At 35.1% G+C, this 17,103-nt stretch overlaps 1 protein-coding gene across 2 annotated transcripts; it reads left to right on the top strand.

Moving 5' to 3' along the window:
- Positions 1 to 601: 601 nt before the first annotated feature.
- LOC123759171 (uncharacterized) lies at positions 602 to 17,090 on the top strand. Of its 2 annotated transcripts, none has more exons than XM_069331987.1 (6): positions 602 to 701; positions 1,251 to 1,453; positions 2,029 to 2,119; positions 2,908 to 3,075; positions 10,023 to 10,145; positions 16,703 to 17,090. In XM_069331987.1, exons 1-6 carry the CDS (start codon positions 683 to 685, stop codon positions 16,921 to 16,923), a joined length of 825 nt encoding a protein of 274 aa, XP_069188088.1. In that variant the 5' UTR covers positions 602 to 682; the 3' UTR covers positions 16,924 to 17,090. The 2 variants fall into 2 exon arrangements, with proteins under 2 accessions (XP_069188088.1, XP_069188087.1); XM_069331986.1 differs by having other exon boundaries at positions 1,978 to 2,119.
- Positions 17,091 to 17,103: the final 13 nt, after the last annotated feature.

Here is a 17,103-nt window from a genome sequence, read left to right as displayed (position 1 = left end):
CAGAGATTTCTCCTGTTCAGAAAGGGGGAGTCAGTACCGAGCAATACTCAAGATGGGACAACACCAGTTATTTGAATAGTATTAGCATTACTGTGGGTGGGGTCTTTGAATTTTAACATTCTCATAAACCATTCCATTATTTTTCTGGCCGCCACTATATTTGCTCGGTTATGTTCACAAAGTGTGAGGTCGTCAGACGTCGTAATTCTCAGATCTCTTGCATGTTTTTTCCTTCTTAGAGTAGGTCTGATTGTGTCCTGTGTTCCTTGTTTCATTTAATTTCCTCGTTTCTACCATACTTCAGCACCTGTAACTTATCACTGTTAAAATCATGTTATTTCTGTTTTTTCAATGTCTCCTACAGTGCCAATTTACTTGTGTTTTCTGTATCATCTGTAGAGTTTCATTGTTCAAATGTGTTATAAAATACATGCACCACCATCTTAGTGGTGCATATATGCATTCTACCTTGCATTTATATGCAAGGTAGAAAAAATGCATGAAAAATATATATGAAAAATATGCATTTTTGTTTTTTTTATAATTAATCTAAACTGATGCTATTGTATATCTGTTAATAATTTATTTTTGTTTTTTTTTATGTAAAATTTAAATCAGACAACATTATCAATTGCAACATTACAACATTGTCAACAATTCTATCTGAGAGAACATTACAGCAATGGCTTCCAGTAATTCAAGTAAGTTACATTATAATTGTGATTTGTTTATAATATATACTTTAAATTTTATTTTTGTTTGTTATTAATTTTATTTGGGTGTAAGTTCACATTATCATTAGATATAGAGTATAAAATCTTAATTTTGTTTTGTCAATTTTGTCTGTTAGAATTGCATATCTATTTCAAACTTTATTAATACCACAAAATGTTAGTTAAGTTGAATATTAATTTAATATTATTGGAAGATCAAAAAACTTAGTCAAATAAATATTTGAGTCCCAATTCAATTATTTGCAGTTCACAAATTGCAATTTTGATTTACATTGAAAATTCCAGATTATTCTTCTCCTATTTAAACATATTAAATTTGGTTTACTTGTGTAATTAATAAAATCTGGTGCTGTACAGGTTCTCAATAATACAATCACAATTCTCCGCTCAGTCTTCTGTAGCACTGTACTGCTTTGTGGTCTTTCATTATGCTGCTACTGTGTTTTTTGTACCACTGTATTACATTTTAAACATTTTACTCTTTTTTATGATTGCCCAGATTATCTTTATTTACAGGCCAGAAGAAACCTTTCCAGCGGTGTTGTCCCATCTGCAGTAATGTCATTAGTGTTCGTCGACATTTCTGCAACTGTGGACACAGCTTTATAGATGAAAAGCGTAAGGGTGATGTAGAGCGGGAGGAGAAATATAAGGAAATGGGTCGAAGAGCTGCTAAGCATCAAAACCTTTGCAGATCATTTAAAGCCATGAAAAAATCTGTAAGTATTTCATGCATTCTGTTATTTCTTCAATTAGAATTGTATCATATTGTATTAATATCCATTCTGTTAGGTTTTAAATTTTCCCACAAATAAACAGATTTTAAGCCATTTGATAATTAATTAGTATTAACATTTTCAACTTTGGTGGATACTGTACTTATTGATGTTAATAATAAAGTAATGTGCATTATATAAGTATTTTTGTGTTATTTTATATTTTTTAATTTCCATTAGTTATGTAATTATACTTTAATGATATAACTATCAGTAGGTCTCTTAAACTAGGTAAGAAAAGTACATCTTAAGCTACTTCGGTACTTCTGCACTTTTGCAGATGTACCCAATGCTGTATGAGGGAGGGATGCTGTCTGTTTCAGAAGCTTATGGTTATCCCATCTTATATTCTGTTATCATAAAGTTAATCTTTTTTTTATAATTGAAGCCATATCTCTTGAACACTGTGTTCAAATTAACACTAAAAATATTTTAGTTATATTTGTAACTATTTTGTTGTATTGCAGGTCTCTAAACTACAAGGTGGTGGTTATCAAGTTGCTGTCATCTATTTTAAGGTCGGCAATAGCAATACCACAAAGGGCATGCTACCAGGAAGTGGTCTGTCAAGCAAAAATGTTAATAATCTCACCGAATTGTTTTATCTTGGTAATTATTATTATTATTATTTTGCATAAGCTAACAATGAAAATTATAAAACCTGCATGTTCCTTTGTGTTGGCAATAATGAAAAGCATTTACATAGTACAGTAGTTTAGTTCATATATTATGCATCCCATATCCATGTTGTTAGCGGTAGTGGAAATGGTTGCAGAGGCACATAATTAATTGGCTCCGGGACTGAACCATGCAATTCATTTTAGCTAAGCAAGTTTCAATCTTGATGACCTAATTACATAATTCCATGCACATCACCACATTGACAAGGGGCTCGAGACCGACCATGAGTACAGATTTTAAATTAAGCAACTGACATGTGTGGAGAGCTAGTGTCACAATTGATATGTTTATCTTGCACACTGCCTCCATCCAGTGGACAGCGGTGGATAGGTTACAGTCACTTAGTTACTACATACAGTTAGCAAACTGGTGATATTTGACCAAGATTTCTGGCAGCAGATCATTTTGAATGAAATATTTCCTCATATCTTGAACATTTGTTATAGAATTATCCGAATTCACATATCTTTTTTCACTCCATCACATAGCGGAGGAGGGTGTGCAAATAATTTTGACACACTTTACTTTGCATCAGGTCTATATCATCAGACAATGCGACTTCCTTTACATATGGGTACCAAAATTCCCATAATGACATAGTTCCTCATTGCTGCCAAATTTCACATTTCAGTGTTTCTTTCAATTAAAGTTTTTTGGAGGACATATTTTGTAATGATGATACCATATTAAATTTACGCATGTTTCTTAATTTTCAGCATACATGCAGGACAATGGATCAAGTGTCAACAAGATACCAACAAATAATATAGATGCCCAAGAAGATATCAACATCAGTGAGGCAAAAGAAAAGAATGGGGAGCAAGAGCTTAAGTTAAAGAAAATGAAGAAAAAACGAAGACTGTCTGAAGATTCAACTATTAAAGGTAATCAAAACTCATTCTTCGTTTTTTAAATTCAAAGCAAAACTTGTATATATTTTAGACAAGTTTTTAGGTTCCACAATTACAGTACTGATTTGTTGTATAAAGTAGTTGTATTTTATACAGCTGATGAGTCACAATAATGTTGCTGAAGAATGTTGTCCTAACCACACACAAAAAGATGAAAATACAAAGACGTTTCGGTCCGTTCTGGACCACTATTAATTCAATTGTTAGTTGTATTATACTTGACTGCTGATATAGTTTATTTCATGTATTCCAGTTCACAGTAATATTAAAATTAACATCAGAGCCTGACGGCTCAGTGGACAGTGCTCTGGGTTTGTAATCCTAAGGGTCAAGGTTCTATTTTTATTAGATGCTGAAACAAATGGGCAGTTTCTTTTGCCCTGATGCACCTATTCACCTAACAGTAAATAGGTACTTGGGAGTTAGACAGCTGATATGGGCTGCTTACTGGGAATGTGAGTGTTAAAATTAGGATTAAGGACTTGCCCAAAAAGCTATGCATGCTAGTGTCTGTTCAAGAATGTAAGAAATCTTTTATATATATATATATATATATATATATATATATATATATATATATATATATATATATATATATATATATATATATATATATATATATATATATATATATATATATATATATACATACACATATATATATGTCGTACCTAGTAGCCAGAACTCACTTCTTGCCCTACTATGCAATCCCCGATTTGCCTAATAGGCCGATTGATTTACTTTATTTTCAATAAATTGTTTCCAATTAGTTTATTTGAATTATTATTATTATATTATATTAGGAACATAAATTATTGACTTAGTTGTGTGAGTATAGGTTACGTTTAGATAGGTTAGGTAAGGTTGGTTAGGTTCGGTCATATATCTACGTTAGTTTTAACTCAAATTTCAAAAAATTAACTTATAAATAATGAAATGGAATGATTTATCATTTCATAAGAAAAAAATGAGAAAAATACATAAATTCAGGAAAACTTGGCTTATTAGGCAAATCGGGCCTTGCATAGTAGGCCGAGTATGACGTTCTGGCTACTAGGTACAACATATATATATATATGTCGTACCTAGTAGCCAGAACGCATTTCTCAGCCTACTATACAAGGCCCGATTTGCCTAATAAGCCTAGTTTTCATGAATTAATGTTTTTTCGACTACCTAACCTACCTAACCTAACCTAACCTAACTTTTTCGGCTACCTAACCCAACCTAACCTATAAAGATAGGTTAGGTTAGGTTAGGTAGGTTTGGTTAGGTTCGGTCATATATCTACGTTAATTTTAACTACAATAAAAAAAAATTGACATCATACATAATGAAATGGGTAGCTTCATCATTTCATAAGAAAAAAATTAGAGAAAATATATTAATTCAGGAAAACTTGGGTTATTAGGCAAATCGGGCCTTGCATAGTAGGCTGAGAAGTGCGTTCTGGCTACTAGGTACGACATATATATATATATATATATATATATATATATATATATATATATATATATATATATATATATATATATATATATATATATATATATGTCGTACCTAGTAGCCAGAACGCACTTCTCAGCCTACTATGCAAGGCCCGATTTGCCTAATAAGCCAAGTTTTCATGAATTAATATATTTTCTCTAATTTTTTTCTTATGAAATGATAAAGCTACCCATTTCATTATGTATGAGGTCAATTTTTTTTTATTGGAAGTAAAATTAACGTAGATATATGACAGAACCTAACCAACCCTACCTAACCTAACCTAACCTATCTTTATAGGTTAGGTTAGGTAGCCGAAAAAGTTAGGTTAGGTTAGGTTAGGTAGTCGAAAAACAATTAATTCATGAAAACTTAGCTTATTAGGCAAATTGGGCCTTGCATATTAGACTGAGAAGTGCGTTCTGGCTACTAGGTACGACATATATATATATATATATATATATATATATATATATATATATATATATATATATATATATATATATATATATATATATATATATATATATATATATATATATATATATATATATATATACAGTGGTACCTCGCATAACGAATTTAATCCGTTCCATGTTCGTCATGTGAAACGGACGTCATACAAAACGAGTGTCCCCCCATGTAACCAGTGTGATGCACTGTGTTTATTGTGGAATTTCCCCGGAGTGCATGACATCAAATGTTCCCCAAAATAAAATTTTTCTTTGTAAAATGATAAATTACCGTCCCTGAACATGTCTATGTAAAAATAATTACCAAATTCCACTTACTTTGGCTGTGAGGGCGTGGACAAGGTGCGCTGTGACGTCATCAGGGCCTGGTCGCCCGTGTGTGAAGCTCCCAGACACGGTCGCGCAGGCCATTCAAGCACCGCGTGTTGCCACAAATATATTTTCAAATATTTTTTCTATGCATTTCCAATGCGGTTTTATTTGTTTCATTTATCGTATATGATGCATATTTGTGACCTTTACAATATGTATACAGTAGAATGTTCATAATTTTCCATGAAACTGTGATACATGTGTCAGTAATGTGTCCACAATAAATGTTTATTGTCACAATATTACGTGGTAAAAATTCACTAATATTACAATATGTACAGTTTCACACACTATTTACACAGTAACACACTGTATTACACACTCAGTACTTTGGAGGTGCATAATAGTCAACGAAGTAGTCCATGGTACACAGCGCGACTTTGCTCTCCTTGCACCAGCTACAGATAGATTTTTGCTTCCTGTTTCATCGTTATGTGTGCTTGCAAATAACGCACTTGCGTGCACCCTTGGCTTTAGTACTTGTAGGTGGTATGTAGCCAAGCTTGTAAAGCATAAAGTAGTATTGAAACGATTATAGGAAAAGCTCAATTTGTAAGGTAGTCTTGAAAAGATCGCTTTGTAAGGTCCCACACAGGAAGAGATTCAGCTAGCCTCAAAGAGTGTCCATCAGTCAGGAAGAGATTCAGCTAGCCTCAAAGAGTGTCCATCAGTCAGGAAAAGATTCAGGTATTCTTGTAAATATCAATGAACACCACCACCATGGAAGTCGCTAACACTGTTAATCTATGCTACTTGTATCAGATGCATCATCACTGAATGCAGAAAACGATTCATCTATGTATCATCTATATACATTAGAGATGGCAAGGGTGGGGCTCAGAGCTACACCTGGATACGCTTGCTGTATCATCCTCATAGGTGCTGTATCATCCTCATAGGTGCTGTATCATCCTCATAGGTGCTGTATCACTGGCATCCGACCGTTGTGTTAAGCCCTTATTGCGCCTAGCTTCACCAATGTTATGACCCTTATGTTCTTCAAACAAAAGGGTCTGAATTGCACCGACTGAGCACAGTCTTTCAACACCGTGTGGGACAGGTGTTTGAGAGCCAGAGGCACGTGTGCCACAAATGGTTGCTCACGCAGTACTAACCCAGCCAGCAGCCCTTGTCTTTCATATTCGTTATGGCAAAAGGTTCATTCAGTTTTTGTTGGGTAGGCTGCTCCATTATGACAATCTTTCTTTGTTTCAAATGTGTTCCATTTGTTTTGTATTTGTCACTTACGTCTCAATAATGGAGCAGCCTACCCGACAAACACTGAACGAACCTTTATGACATTTGTCCATTTTTCAAATTGTTTCAACAGTTCTTTTATTTTTCGTTTTTTTTTTTTTTTTTTTTTAAGAAACATGGAGCAGCCGACCTGTAGACCACCGAACGAACCTTTTTGACATTTGTACTGGTTTTCAAAATTCTTCATTTCTTTTATTATTTACGTTTTTTGTATGTAAGAAACATGGAGCAGCCTACCTGCCGACCACCGAACGAACCTTTTGCTATAAGGCAAATGAAAAATAAATATTGAACACATTTGAAGAAAGGAAAATGTCATAATGGTTTATTCAGTGTATATAAGGTAGGCTTCTCCATTATTGAGACGCAAATGACAAATAAAAAACAAATGGAACACATTTGAAACAAAGAAAGATTGTTATAATGGAGCAGCCTACCTGCCGAACACCGAACGAACCTTTTTGACATTTGTTGTATATCAGACATTTCATTTCTTTTTTCCTACAAAAACGTCAATGCTTTGCAACATCTCAGTAGTCACCCTTTTATATCCCAGCATCATTAGCATCTTTAAACAAGAACAACATAATTTATGTGCATCGTCGGAGGCGTCTAAGAATGTGCAAGAAGCAGCGCGACCCCACCATGTGGTGTTGACGTTACTCAAACCAGCGTTCGTCATAAGGGACGATTTGACGCCGATCGGGCCGTTCGTTACCCAAAATATTCGTCTTTTGGGGCAATCGTTATGCGAGGTACCACTGTATATATATATATATATATATATATATATATATATATATATATATATATATATATATATATATATATATATATATATATATATATATATATATATATATATATATATATATATATATATATATATATATATATATATATATATATATATATATATATATATATATTTATTTCATTTATTTATTTATTTATTTATTTATATACAAAAAGGTACATTGGGTTTGTGAGAATACATAGCATAGTATTTACAATTTTGTAAAGCCACTAGTATGCGCAGCGTTTCAGGCAGGTCCTTTATCTAATAGATAATTTTAATTAGGTAAATTCTAGCAGAATTAATAAAATAACAAAGACATTGCAAGAAAAAAAATGAGATGAGAGAGAATAGTAGGTATATTAGAGCCCATTGGTATATTAAAGCTCTGATTGATTACACTGACAGCTTGATTGGTAATTTAAACAAGATTAATAGACACCATACAGCAGATTGACAGCACATATAAGAAGACAGCAATGATAACAATGGTAAAGATGTTCGGATCGGGTACATAACAATTTGGAGATTGGGTAGCAATAGATACAGTGCAATTTTAAAGCAAAATGTAAAAAACTATTAAGAGGAAATTAGGTACTTTTTTGTATTGTTTATGAATGACGCAAAAGTTGGACAGCTTTTAAATTCAATAGGGAGTGAGTTCCATGGACTGGGTCCGTTTGTTTATATATATATATATATATATATATATATATATATATATATATATATATATATATATATATATATATATGTATATATATATATATATATATATATATATGTCGTACCTAGTAGCCAGAACTCACTTCTCAGCCTACTATGCAAGGCCCGATTTGCCTAATAAGCCAAGTTTTCCTGAATTAATATATTTTCTCAATTTTTTTTCTTATCAAATGATAAAGCTACCCATTTCATTATGTATGAGGTCAATTTTTTTATTGGAGTTAAAATTAACGTAGATATATGACCGAACCTAACCAACCCTACCTAACCTAACATAAGTTATCTTTATAGGTTAGGTTAGGTTAGGTAGCCGAAAAAGTTAGGTTAGGTTAGGTTAGGAAGGTTAGGTAGTCGAAAAACAATTAATTCATGAAAACTTGGCTTATTAGGCAAATCGGGGCTTGCATAGTAGGCTGAGAAGTGCGTTCTGGCTACTAGGTACGACATATGTGTGTGTATATATATATATATATATATATATATATATATATATATATATATATATATATATATATATATATATATATATATATATATATATATATATATATATATATATATATATATATATATATATATATATATATATATATATATATATATATATATATATATATATATATATAAAATCCAACCTGAAGTTCATGCCTTCTTTACCCAACAAAGTCTCATCCGTTTATCAAAGAATTTTTAAATATATTTTCATATATTGATTTATTGGGGTTCTATTTCATGGCCAGGAAGAATTTCAGATCCGGATTAATATTAAGAAATATTTTTTTGTACATTTATATAGAACAATTTCTTTAGTATTTTACCATCCATGTATTTAAAAGCAATTATGAAGTTAGAAAGTGTAGCATAGGCTCCTCGCACAACATTCTTTATGTGGTCCTCAGGTGATACTTTTCTATCTAGAACCATCCCTAGATCTCTTGTTTTTATCAGAATTGTTTAAGGATTTCTCACATAATTTATAGGTTGTGTGGGGTCTATGTTCTCCTATTCCACATTCCATAACATGACATTTATTCACATTAAATTCCATTTGCCAAGTGGTGCTCCATACACTTATTTTGTCCAGGTCATCTTGAAGGGCATGCCAATCATTTAAGTTTCTTGTTCTTCCTATTATCTTAGCATCATCAGCAAACATGTTCATATAATTCTGTATTTCATCTGGTAGATTGTTTATGTAGACAATGAACATCTTCGGTGCAAGATCTGAGCCCTGTGGTACTCCACTTGTAACATTTCTCCAGTCTGATACATTGCCTCTGATTACTGCCCTCATTTTCCTATAAGTCAGAAAAGTTTTCATCCATGTTAGAAGCTTACCTGTCACCCCTCCAATATTTTCCAGTTTCCGGAACAACCTCTTTATGTGGAACTCTATCAAAAGCGTTTTTTAGGTCCAGATAGATGCAGTCAACCCAACCATCTCTTTCCTGTAAAATCTCTGTTGCTCGATCATAGAAACTGAGTAAATTCGATACACCGGATCTTCTAGATCAAAAACCATACTGTCTGTCTGATATTATATCATTTCTCCCCCAGTGTTCTACCCATTTAGTTTTTGTTATTTTTTCCAATATTTTGACTATTACACTTGTCAATGATACAGGTCTATAATTGAGTGGGTCTTCTCTGCTGTCACTTTTGTAGATTTGAAGTATTGTGTTTGTGTGTGTAGCATGTGCATTAATTCAAGTAGAGTGGCTGTGTGTTATCTGTAGCTGCAGCTGTAGAGAAACACAATTTTTGTTTAATGAGGATATATATTTTATTCAGGTTTTCCTTATTTTCAGTTCACATTCAGGAAAATCAAAATAGGAAGATCAGGGAAGCGAAAGACAAGAATGTAGAGCAAGAGGATAAGTCCTTGAAAAAAATGAAGAAACACCGACTTTCTCAAGATACAACTGTGACAGGTAATCAAAACTCATTCTTCGATTACTAAGCAAAACTTGTACTCACCTAGTTGTGTTTGCAGGGGTTGAGGATTGGCTCTATGGTCCCGTGTTTCAACTGTCAATCAACTGGTGTATATATTCTTGGGCCATTCCTGCAGTTTGTCCAGTTTTAGTTATAAATTTTAAAGATTTAAAAATTGTAAAGTAATATAAACTTAATGGTAATTTAAGTAATGAAAACTTATTGGAACTTAAAGTAAAAATGAACTAGAATAATTAATAACAATGGATGACCAATAAAAGTCAAAAAGCAATTATGAAATCTATAAAATGAATAGCTTACTTACTATAATATAATAAGTACACTATAGTTTAATATTAAAGTTACACTAAAACACTAAAACAAAATGTGGTAGATTAAATTGAGATACACTCAGGTACACTGGATGATAAAGTTTATACTAGAGGACACAGGCAAAGCCAGTGTACTAGGGAACAAGGAAGTAAAAAAAGAAAAAAAAGAGACAATAATAAAGAAGACCCATTTTTTTTTTAAGTTAAAACCTTTTGGAAGGAAAGGCAGAGCTAAAGTACACATTGGTAGTTAAATGAGGTTATAATTTGAACTCTGGTTATTCAGCAGCTATCCCACAGTCATTCAGGAGAATTGAGGTGAGCTTCAGTTGTTATAAAATAGGTTTTTCCAGTGTCAGTTCCCCTAGCTATAATTGTATTGTCTCCCACAAAACAATGTTTAATTACAGGTGAATTTTTCCAGAAACCCCGCAGTTTAAATAAGAGATTTTGTCTGAACCTGGTCAGACATTTATTCACATAAACATTTGATTTACTAGAGACTGCAGATTTGAAAAGGTCTGACTTGCGGAAGCAGCTATCTAGTTTAACTCAAATTCTCCTGTTATTTATACCCTCCTGTTGATTTGATACCCACTCTATAAGCTGACTTAATGTCACTAGTTTTGATTGAATATTTTGATCATATCTTGGATATTTTGATCTTTGGGGAATATATTTCAATATTTGGATCATACCTTGGATCATTTTGTCTTGGGGGAAAGACCATCATGCATTCATTCATTAATTCATGATGGTCTTGGGAGAAGTTTGTGAATGAATGAATGGAGGTTTTGGGGAGGCTTCAAGTGTGCTTTTTGGACCTGGCGAGTCTTTGGTTCCTGTCCCATCTCAAGAATATCTGATCATATATTCAAAGCTCTTTTTGTTATTTGGCAGTCTACCAGCTGTCAACTATTTGTTGTGATGTGTTTTGTTAATATATATTTTGTTTAGAATATACTGTATGGAAACCAGGGATACAAATATTGTATAGCTACAAATATAAAAAAAAAATTAAATATAAAGTACTTGTTATATATTCTCAAATAATTATTATATAAGTGTGCATGAATTGATGTGTGCTGTATTTGCAGAGCATCAAATCATGTAGATGGTAGGGCAAGTACCTTGAGGTGCTTCCGGGGCTTAGCGTCCCCGCGGCTCGGTCGTCGACCAGGCCTCCTGGTTGCTGGACTGATCAACCAGGCTGTTGGATGCGGCTGCTCGCAGCCTGATGTATGATTCACAGCCTGGTTGATCAGGTATCCTTTGGAGGTGCTTATCCAGTTCTCTTGAACACTCTGAGGGGTTTGCCAGTTATGCCCCTTATGTGTAGCGGAAGCGTGTTGAACAGTCTCAGGCCTCTGATGTTGATAGAGTTCTCTCTCAGAGTACCTGTTGCACTTCTGCTTTTCAATGGGGGTATTCTGCACATCCTGCCATGTCTTCTGGTCTCATGTGATGTTATTTCTGTGTGCAGGTTTGGGACCAGCCCCTCTAATATTTTCCACGTGTAAATTATTATGTATCTCTCCCGCCTGCGCTCAAGGGAGTACAGATTTAGGCTCTTTAGTCGGTCCAGTTTAGTTTAGATGTGTTACTTTTTTTACTGAGTAATAATTTTTACTGATGGTTTACTGAGTGGATTCTAGCAGTAAAGATTCTCTGCACGCTCTTCAGGTCAGCAATTTCTTCAGCTTTGAAAGGGGCTGTCATTGTGCAGCAGTACTCCACTCTAGAGAGCACAAGCATTTTGAAAAGTATCATCATCGGTATAGGATCTCTAGTGTGAAAAGTTCTTGTTATCCAACCTGTCATTTTTCTTGCAGTTGTGACGGCTACTTTATTATGTTCTTTAAAGGTAAAGTCTTCAGACATGAGTACACCCAGATCCTTGACATTGCCTTTTCGTTCTATGTTATGATTTGCCCGAGTTTTTTACGTGGTTGCCGTTTTTATATTTTCATTTTGTCCATAGCGCATGAGCTGGAACTAATCTTCGTTAAACACCATATTATTTTCTGTAGCCCATAGAAAGACCTGATCTACATCTGATTGGAGGTTTGCTGTGTCCTCTATGTTGCCTACTCTCATGAAGATCCTAGTGTCATCTGCAAAGGATGATACAGTGCTATAGGTTGTGTTCTTGTCTATGTCCGATATGAGGATGAGAAAAAGTACTGGAGCAAACACAGTACCCTGGGGGACTGAGCTCTTCACGGTTGATGGGCTGGATTTTATTTTGTTGACTATTACACATTGTGTTCTGTTAGTCAGGAAATTGTAGATCCATCTACCTATTTTTCCGGTAATTCCTTTTGAACGCATTTTATGTGCAATAACACCATGGTCATTTATCAAAAGCTTTTGCGAAATCTTTGTAAATTACATCAGCATTCTGTTTGTCTTCCATAGCATCTAATGCCATATCATAGTGGTCCAGCAACTGCGACAGGCAAGAGCGCCCTGTTCTGAAACCATGTTGTCCGGGGTTATGCAGATGCTGTGATTCCATGTATTTTGTGATCTTACTTCTTAGCACTCTCTCAAAAATTTTTATGATGTGCGATGTTAGTGCTATCGGTCTAATTTTTTGCCTCTGCCTTATTTCCTTCTTTATGAAGTGGTGCTATCTCTGCTGTTTTTAGTATATCAGGGATAACGCCAGTATCTAGGCTTTGTCTCCACATAATGTGGAGGGCCTGTGATAGTGGTTTTTTACAGTTCTTGATGAATATGGAGTTCCAAGAATCCGGGCCTGGTGCAGAGTGCATAGGCATACTGTTTATGGCTTCTTCAAAATCCAGTGGGGATAGGGTGACGTCTGATATATGATTTGATGTTGGTATCATATCCATGAAAAACTCATTTTGGTTAGAAATCTTTAGTGCGTTTAATGGCTCGCAGAAAACAGTCGTATTGCTTCCTCAGTAGCTCGCTCATTTCTTTGTTGTCATCGGTAAAAGTTCCATCTCCCTTTCGCAGGGGCCCGATACTAGATGTGGTTTTTGATCTTGATTTTGCATAGGAGAAAAAATATTTCGGATTCCTCTCTATTTCACTGATGGCCTTTTGCTCTCTTTGCCTCTCCTGGGTTTTGTATGATTCTTGTAGCTTGAGTTCAATTGTTTCTATTTCTCTACATAACCTTCTTCGCCGTTCTTGAGATAGGGTGCGACTCTCAAGTTGTTCCGCGATTCGCTTTCTTTGCCTATATAGGGAACGACGTTCTCGTTCCAATCTGCATCTCTTCCTCTTTTTTCTTAGGGGTATGCGGTTTAAACATATTTTTAGTGCTACTGAGCTTATTTTTTCCAGGCACTGGTTCAGATATGCATTTTCTAGCTGTTCTTCCCAGTTTATTTCTGTACAGTCCTTGTTTATTTGCTCCCAGTTTATCTGTTTATTTTTGAAGTTGAATTTGCTGAAATCTCCTCCACCGGGAATCTGGACTGGTTTTGAAGGTCTATTCCCCATGGTTGTCATAACTTCAATTAAGTTGTGACCTGAGTAACAGGTATTTGTAATCATTATGTTTCTGATCAATTCATCATTATTAGTGAAAATGAGGTCCAGCGTGTTCTCTTTCCTAGTTGGTTCTACTATTTGCTTGTTTAAGGCAAACCTGTCGCACATCCGTAGCAAGTCATTTGCATGTGCCTGTTCATTTAGGCTACTTCCTGGTATTCTTTCTGATATTACTGTATTAGCCAGGTGCTTCCATTTCAGGTGCCGTAGGTTGAAGTCCCCAAGCAGGATGATGTTCGGAGCTGGATTTGTGAGGTTTTCCAAGCAGTGTTCTATTTTCATTAGTTGGTGTTTAAACTGCTGAGGGTTTGCCTCCGGTGACTTATATACAAGGACAATAAGTACATTTAGGATCTCTATTTTGATTATCAGCACTTCCACCATATCATTTGAGGTGTTTAGCAGCTCAGTACAGATGAGTGTGTCTTTGATGTAGAGGCTGACCCCACCCTGAAGCCGGTGTTTCCTATCACATATGAAAAGATTGTACTCTGAGATCCATATTTCACCATCATGGTAGTCCTTTGTGTGGGTTTCTGTTAGGGCTGCAAACACTGCATTTGCCTCATGAAGGAGACCATCTATAAAGTGAACTTTGTTGGATTTGCGTGTTTTTATACCCTGGATGTTGGCAAATATAAATGATGTTATCGTGTTAGTGAAAGTGCTGGATGCCTTACTTCGTGATAATATCTGAGGCTCTGGTAAGGAGGCCACTGTGTTTGCGTCCTCTCTAGCATTAGACCGAGTTGGTGATAGAGTCTGGTCATTTTTAGCCATTCTTCTCCTCCTCCTCTTGCTAAAAAATTATCCCGGTCGATGGAGTAGTGGGTGTTTTCATAATGGCAGTGTTGCTACCACGTGTCGCACTCTTAATTTGTTTTGTTCACTTGTTAGATTGCATTACTTGCATTTTCCCACTAGTTATCTTACAGTAGAGGTAATTACCTAAGTGTAATTACCTAAGTGTAGTTACAGGATGAGAGCTACGCTCGTGGTGTCCCGTCTTCCCAGCACTCTTTGTCATATAACGCTTTGAAACTACTGACGGTCTTGGCCTCCACCACCTAACTTGTTCCAACCGTCTACCACTCTGTTTGCGAAAGTGAATTTTCCTTATATTTCTTCGGCATCTGTGTTTAGCTAGTTTATATCTATGACCTCTTGTTCTTAACGTTCCAGGTCTCAAGAAATCTTCCCTATCCATTTTATCAATTCCTGTTACTATTTTGTATGTAGTGATCATATCACCTCTTTTTCTTCTGTCTTCTAGTTTTGGCATATTTAATGCCTCTAACCTCTCCTCGTAGCTCTTGCCCTTCAGTTCTGGGAGCCACTTAGTAGCATGTCTTTGCACCTTTTCCAGTTTGTTGATGTGCTTCTTAAGATATGGGCACCACACAACTGCTGCATATTCTAGCTTTGGCCTAACAAAGGTCGTGAACAATTTCTTTAGTATATCGCCTTCCATGTATTTAAAAGCAATTCTGAAGTTAGAAAGCGTGGCATAGGCTCCTCGCACAATATTCTTTATGTGGTCCTCAGGTGATAGTTTTCTATCTAGAACCACCCCTAGATCTCTTTCTTTATCAGAATTCTTTAAAGATTTCTCACATAATATATATTTTGTGTGGGGTCTATGTTCTCATATTCCACATTCCATAACATGGCATTTATTAACATTAAATTCCATTTGCCAAGTGGCGCTCCATGTACTTATTTTGTCCAGGTCTTCTTGAAGGGCATGACAATCATTTAAGTTTCTTATCCTTCCTATTATCTTAGCATCATCAGCAAACATGTTCATATAATTCTGTATACCAACTGGTAGATCATTTATGTAGACAATAAACATCACTGGTGCAAGAACTGAACCCTGTGGTACTCCACTTGCGACATTTCTCCAGTCCGATACATTGCCTCTGATCACAGCCCTCATTTTTCTATCAGTCAGAAAATTTTTCATCCATGTTAGAAGCGTACCTGTCACTCCTCCAATATTTTCCAGTTTCCAGAACAACCTCTTATGTGGAACTCTGTCTAGTGTCTGTGTCTAGTTTGGTGTCTAGAGGTGTCTAGTTTCTGTGTCTGGGCACTAGTTACCTGAGTACATTACACCTGCTTGATGGGGTTCTGGGAGTTCTTCTACTTCCCAAGCCCGGCCCAAGGCCAGGCTCAAATTGTGAGTGTTTTGTCCACCAGGCTGTTGCTTAGAGCGGCCCGCAGGGCCACATACCCACCACAGCTCGGCTGATCTGGAACTTCTCTTAGAAAACAGTCCAGTTTTCTCTTGAAGATGTCCACGGTTGTTCCGTCAATATTTCTTATAGTCGCTGGGAGGACGTTGAACAACCGCAGACCTCTGATGTTTATACAGTGCTCTGATTGTGCCTATGGCACCTCTACACTATTTGGAAGAATACACACACAGTGGGTACCGGGGTGGGCCTACCTCCAAATGGCCCCTTGGTAAAAGTAAACCAATTTTAACTCAAATAATCTATGCTAGGATTATTGGAAACCATTGTGGCACCACAATTGCCCTTCTTGGTCTCTGTCTACCGATTGTTGTAATGCCTGGTGGCCTCTGTCTACAGACTACTATGGTTCAAAATTTCTGTGATTTTGGTGTTTTGTTTTTTGCAAGAAATATATATTTATTATATATGTTATGTTTTCCACATTTTCAGCACATCAGTGTCTACTTACTGCTGAAGCAAGTACCTTCATCAGGGTTCCCAAAGATCATATCTTAGAAGGGTCGAAGACGTCCATTATTTTGAAGCCATCAAATAGAAAAGAAGAAAGAAATAATTTGAAGATAGTCAAGAAGGAAGATGAATCTGTTGGAAAAGGGCAAGTCATGATGGTACAGAAGAAAATAACGCACTATTTGTCTGATAGAAGATAATAAACTATTTTTTGATAATGTAATTGAGTCAGAGGTGACTCCCATCAATCTTACTTCCTTTACCGAAAAATAAATATAAACAAAATATTATTTATGTAAAATATGATTTATTTTTGTAATAAAATCAATAAACTTTATGTAATTAAGTCAGAGGTGACTCCCATCAATCTTACTTCCTTT

The sequence above is a fragment of the Procambarus clarkii genome, chromosome 26, assembly GCF_040958095.1.
Source record: "Procambarus clarkii isolate CNS0578487 chromosome 26, FALCON_Pclarkii_2.0, whole genome shotgun sequence".
Lineage (NCBI taxonomy): Eukaryota > Metazoa > Arthropoda > Malacostraca > Decapoda > Cambaridae > Procambarus > Procambarus clarkii.
This window is presented reverse-complemented; position numbering and strand designations above follow the sequence as displayed.

Bases quoted from the DNA above. Each gene is read 5' to 3' on its own strand.
- LOC123759171 (XM_069331986.1), top strand. The intron at 1,454-1,977 runs GTAAGTATTTCA...GTTGTATTGCAG, and splicing joins TTAAAGCCATGAAAAAATCT to GTCTCTAAACTACAAGGTGG. The intron at 3,076-10,022 runs GTAATCAAAACT...CCTTATTTTCAG, and splicing joins TGAAGATTCAACTATTAAAG to TTCACATTCAGGAAAATCAA.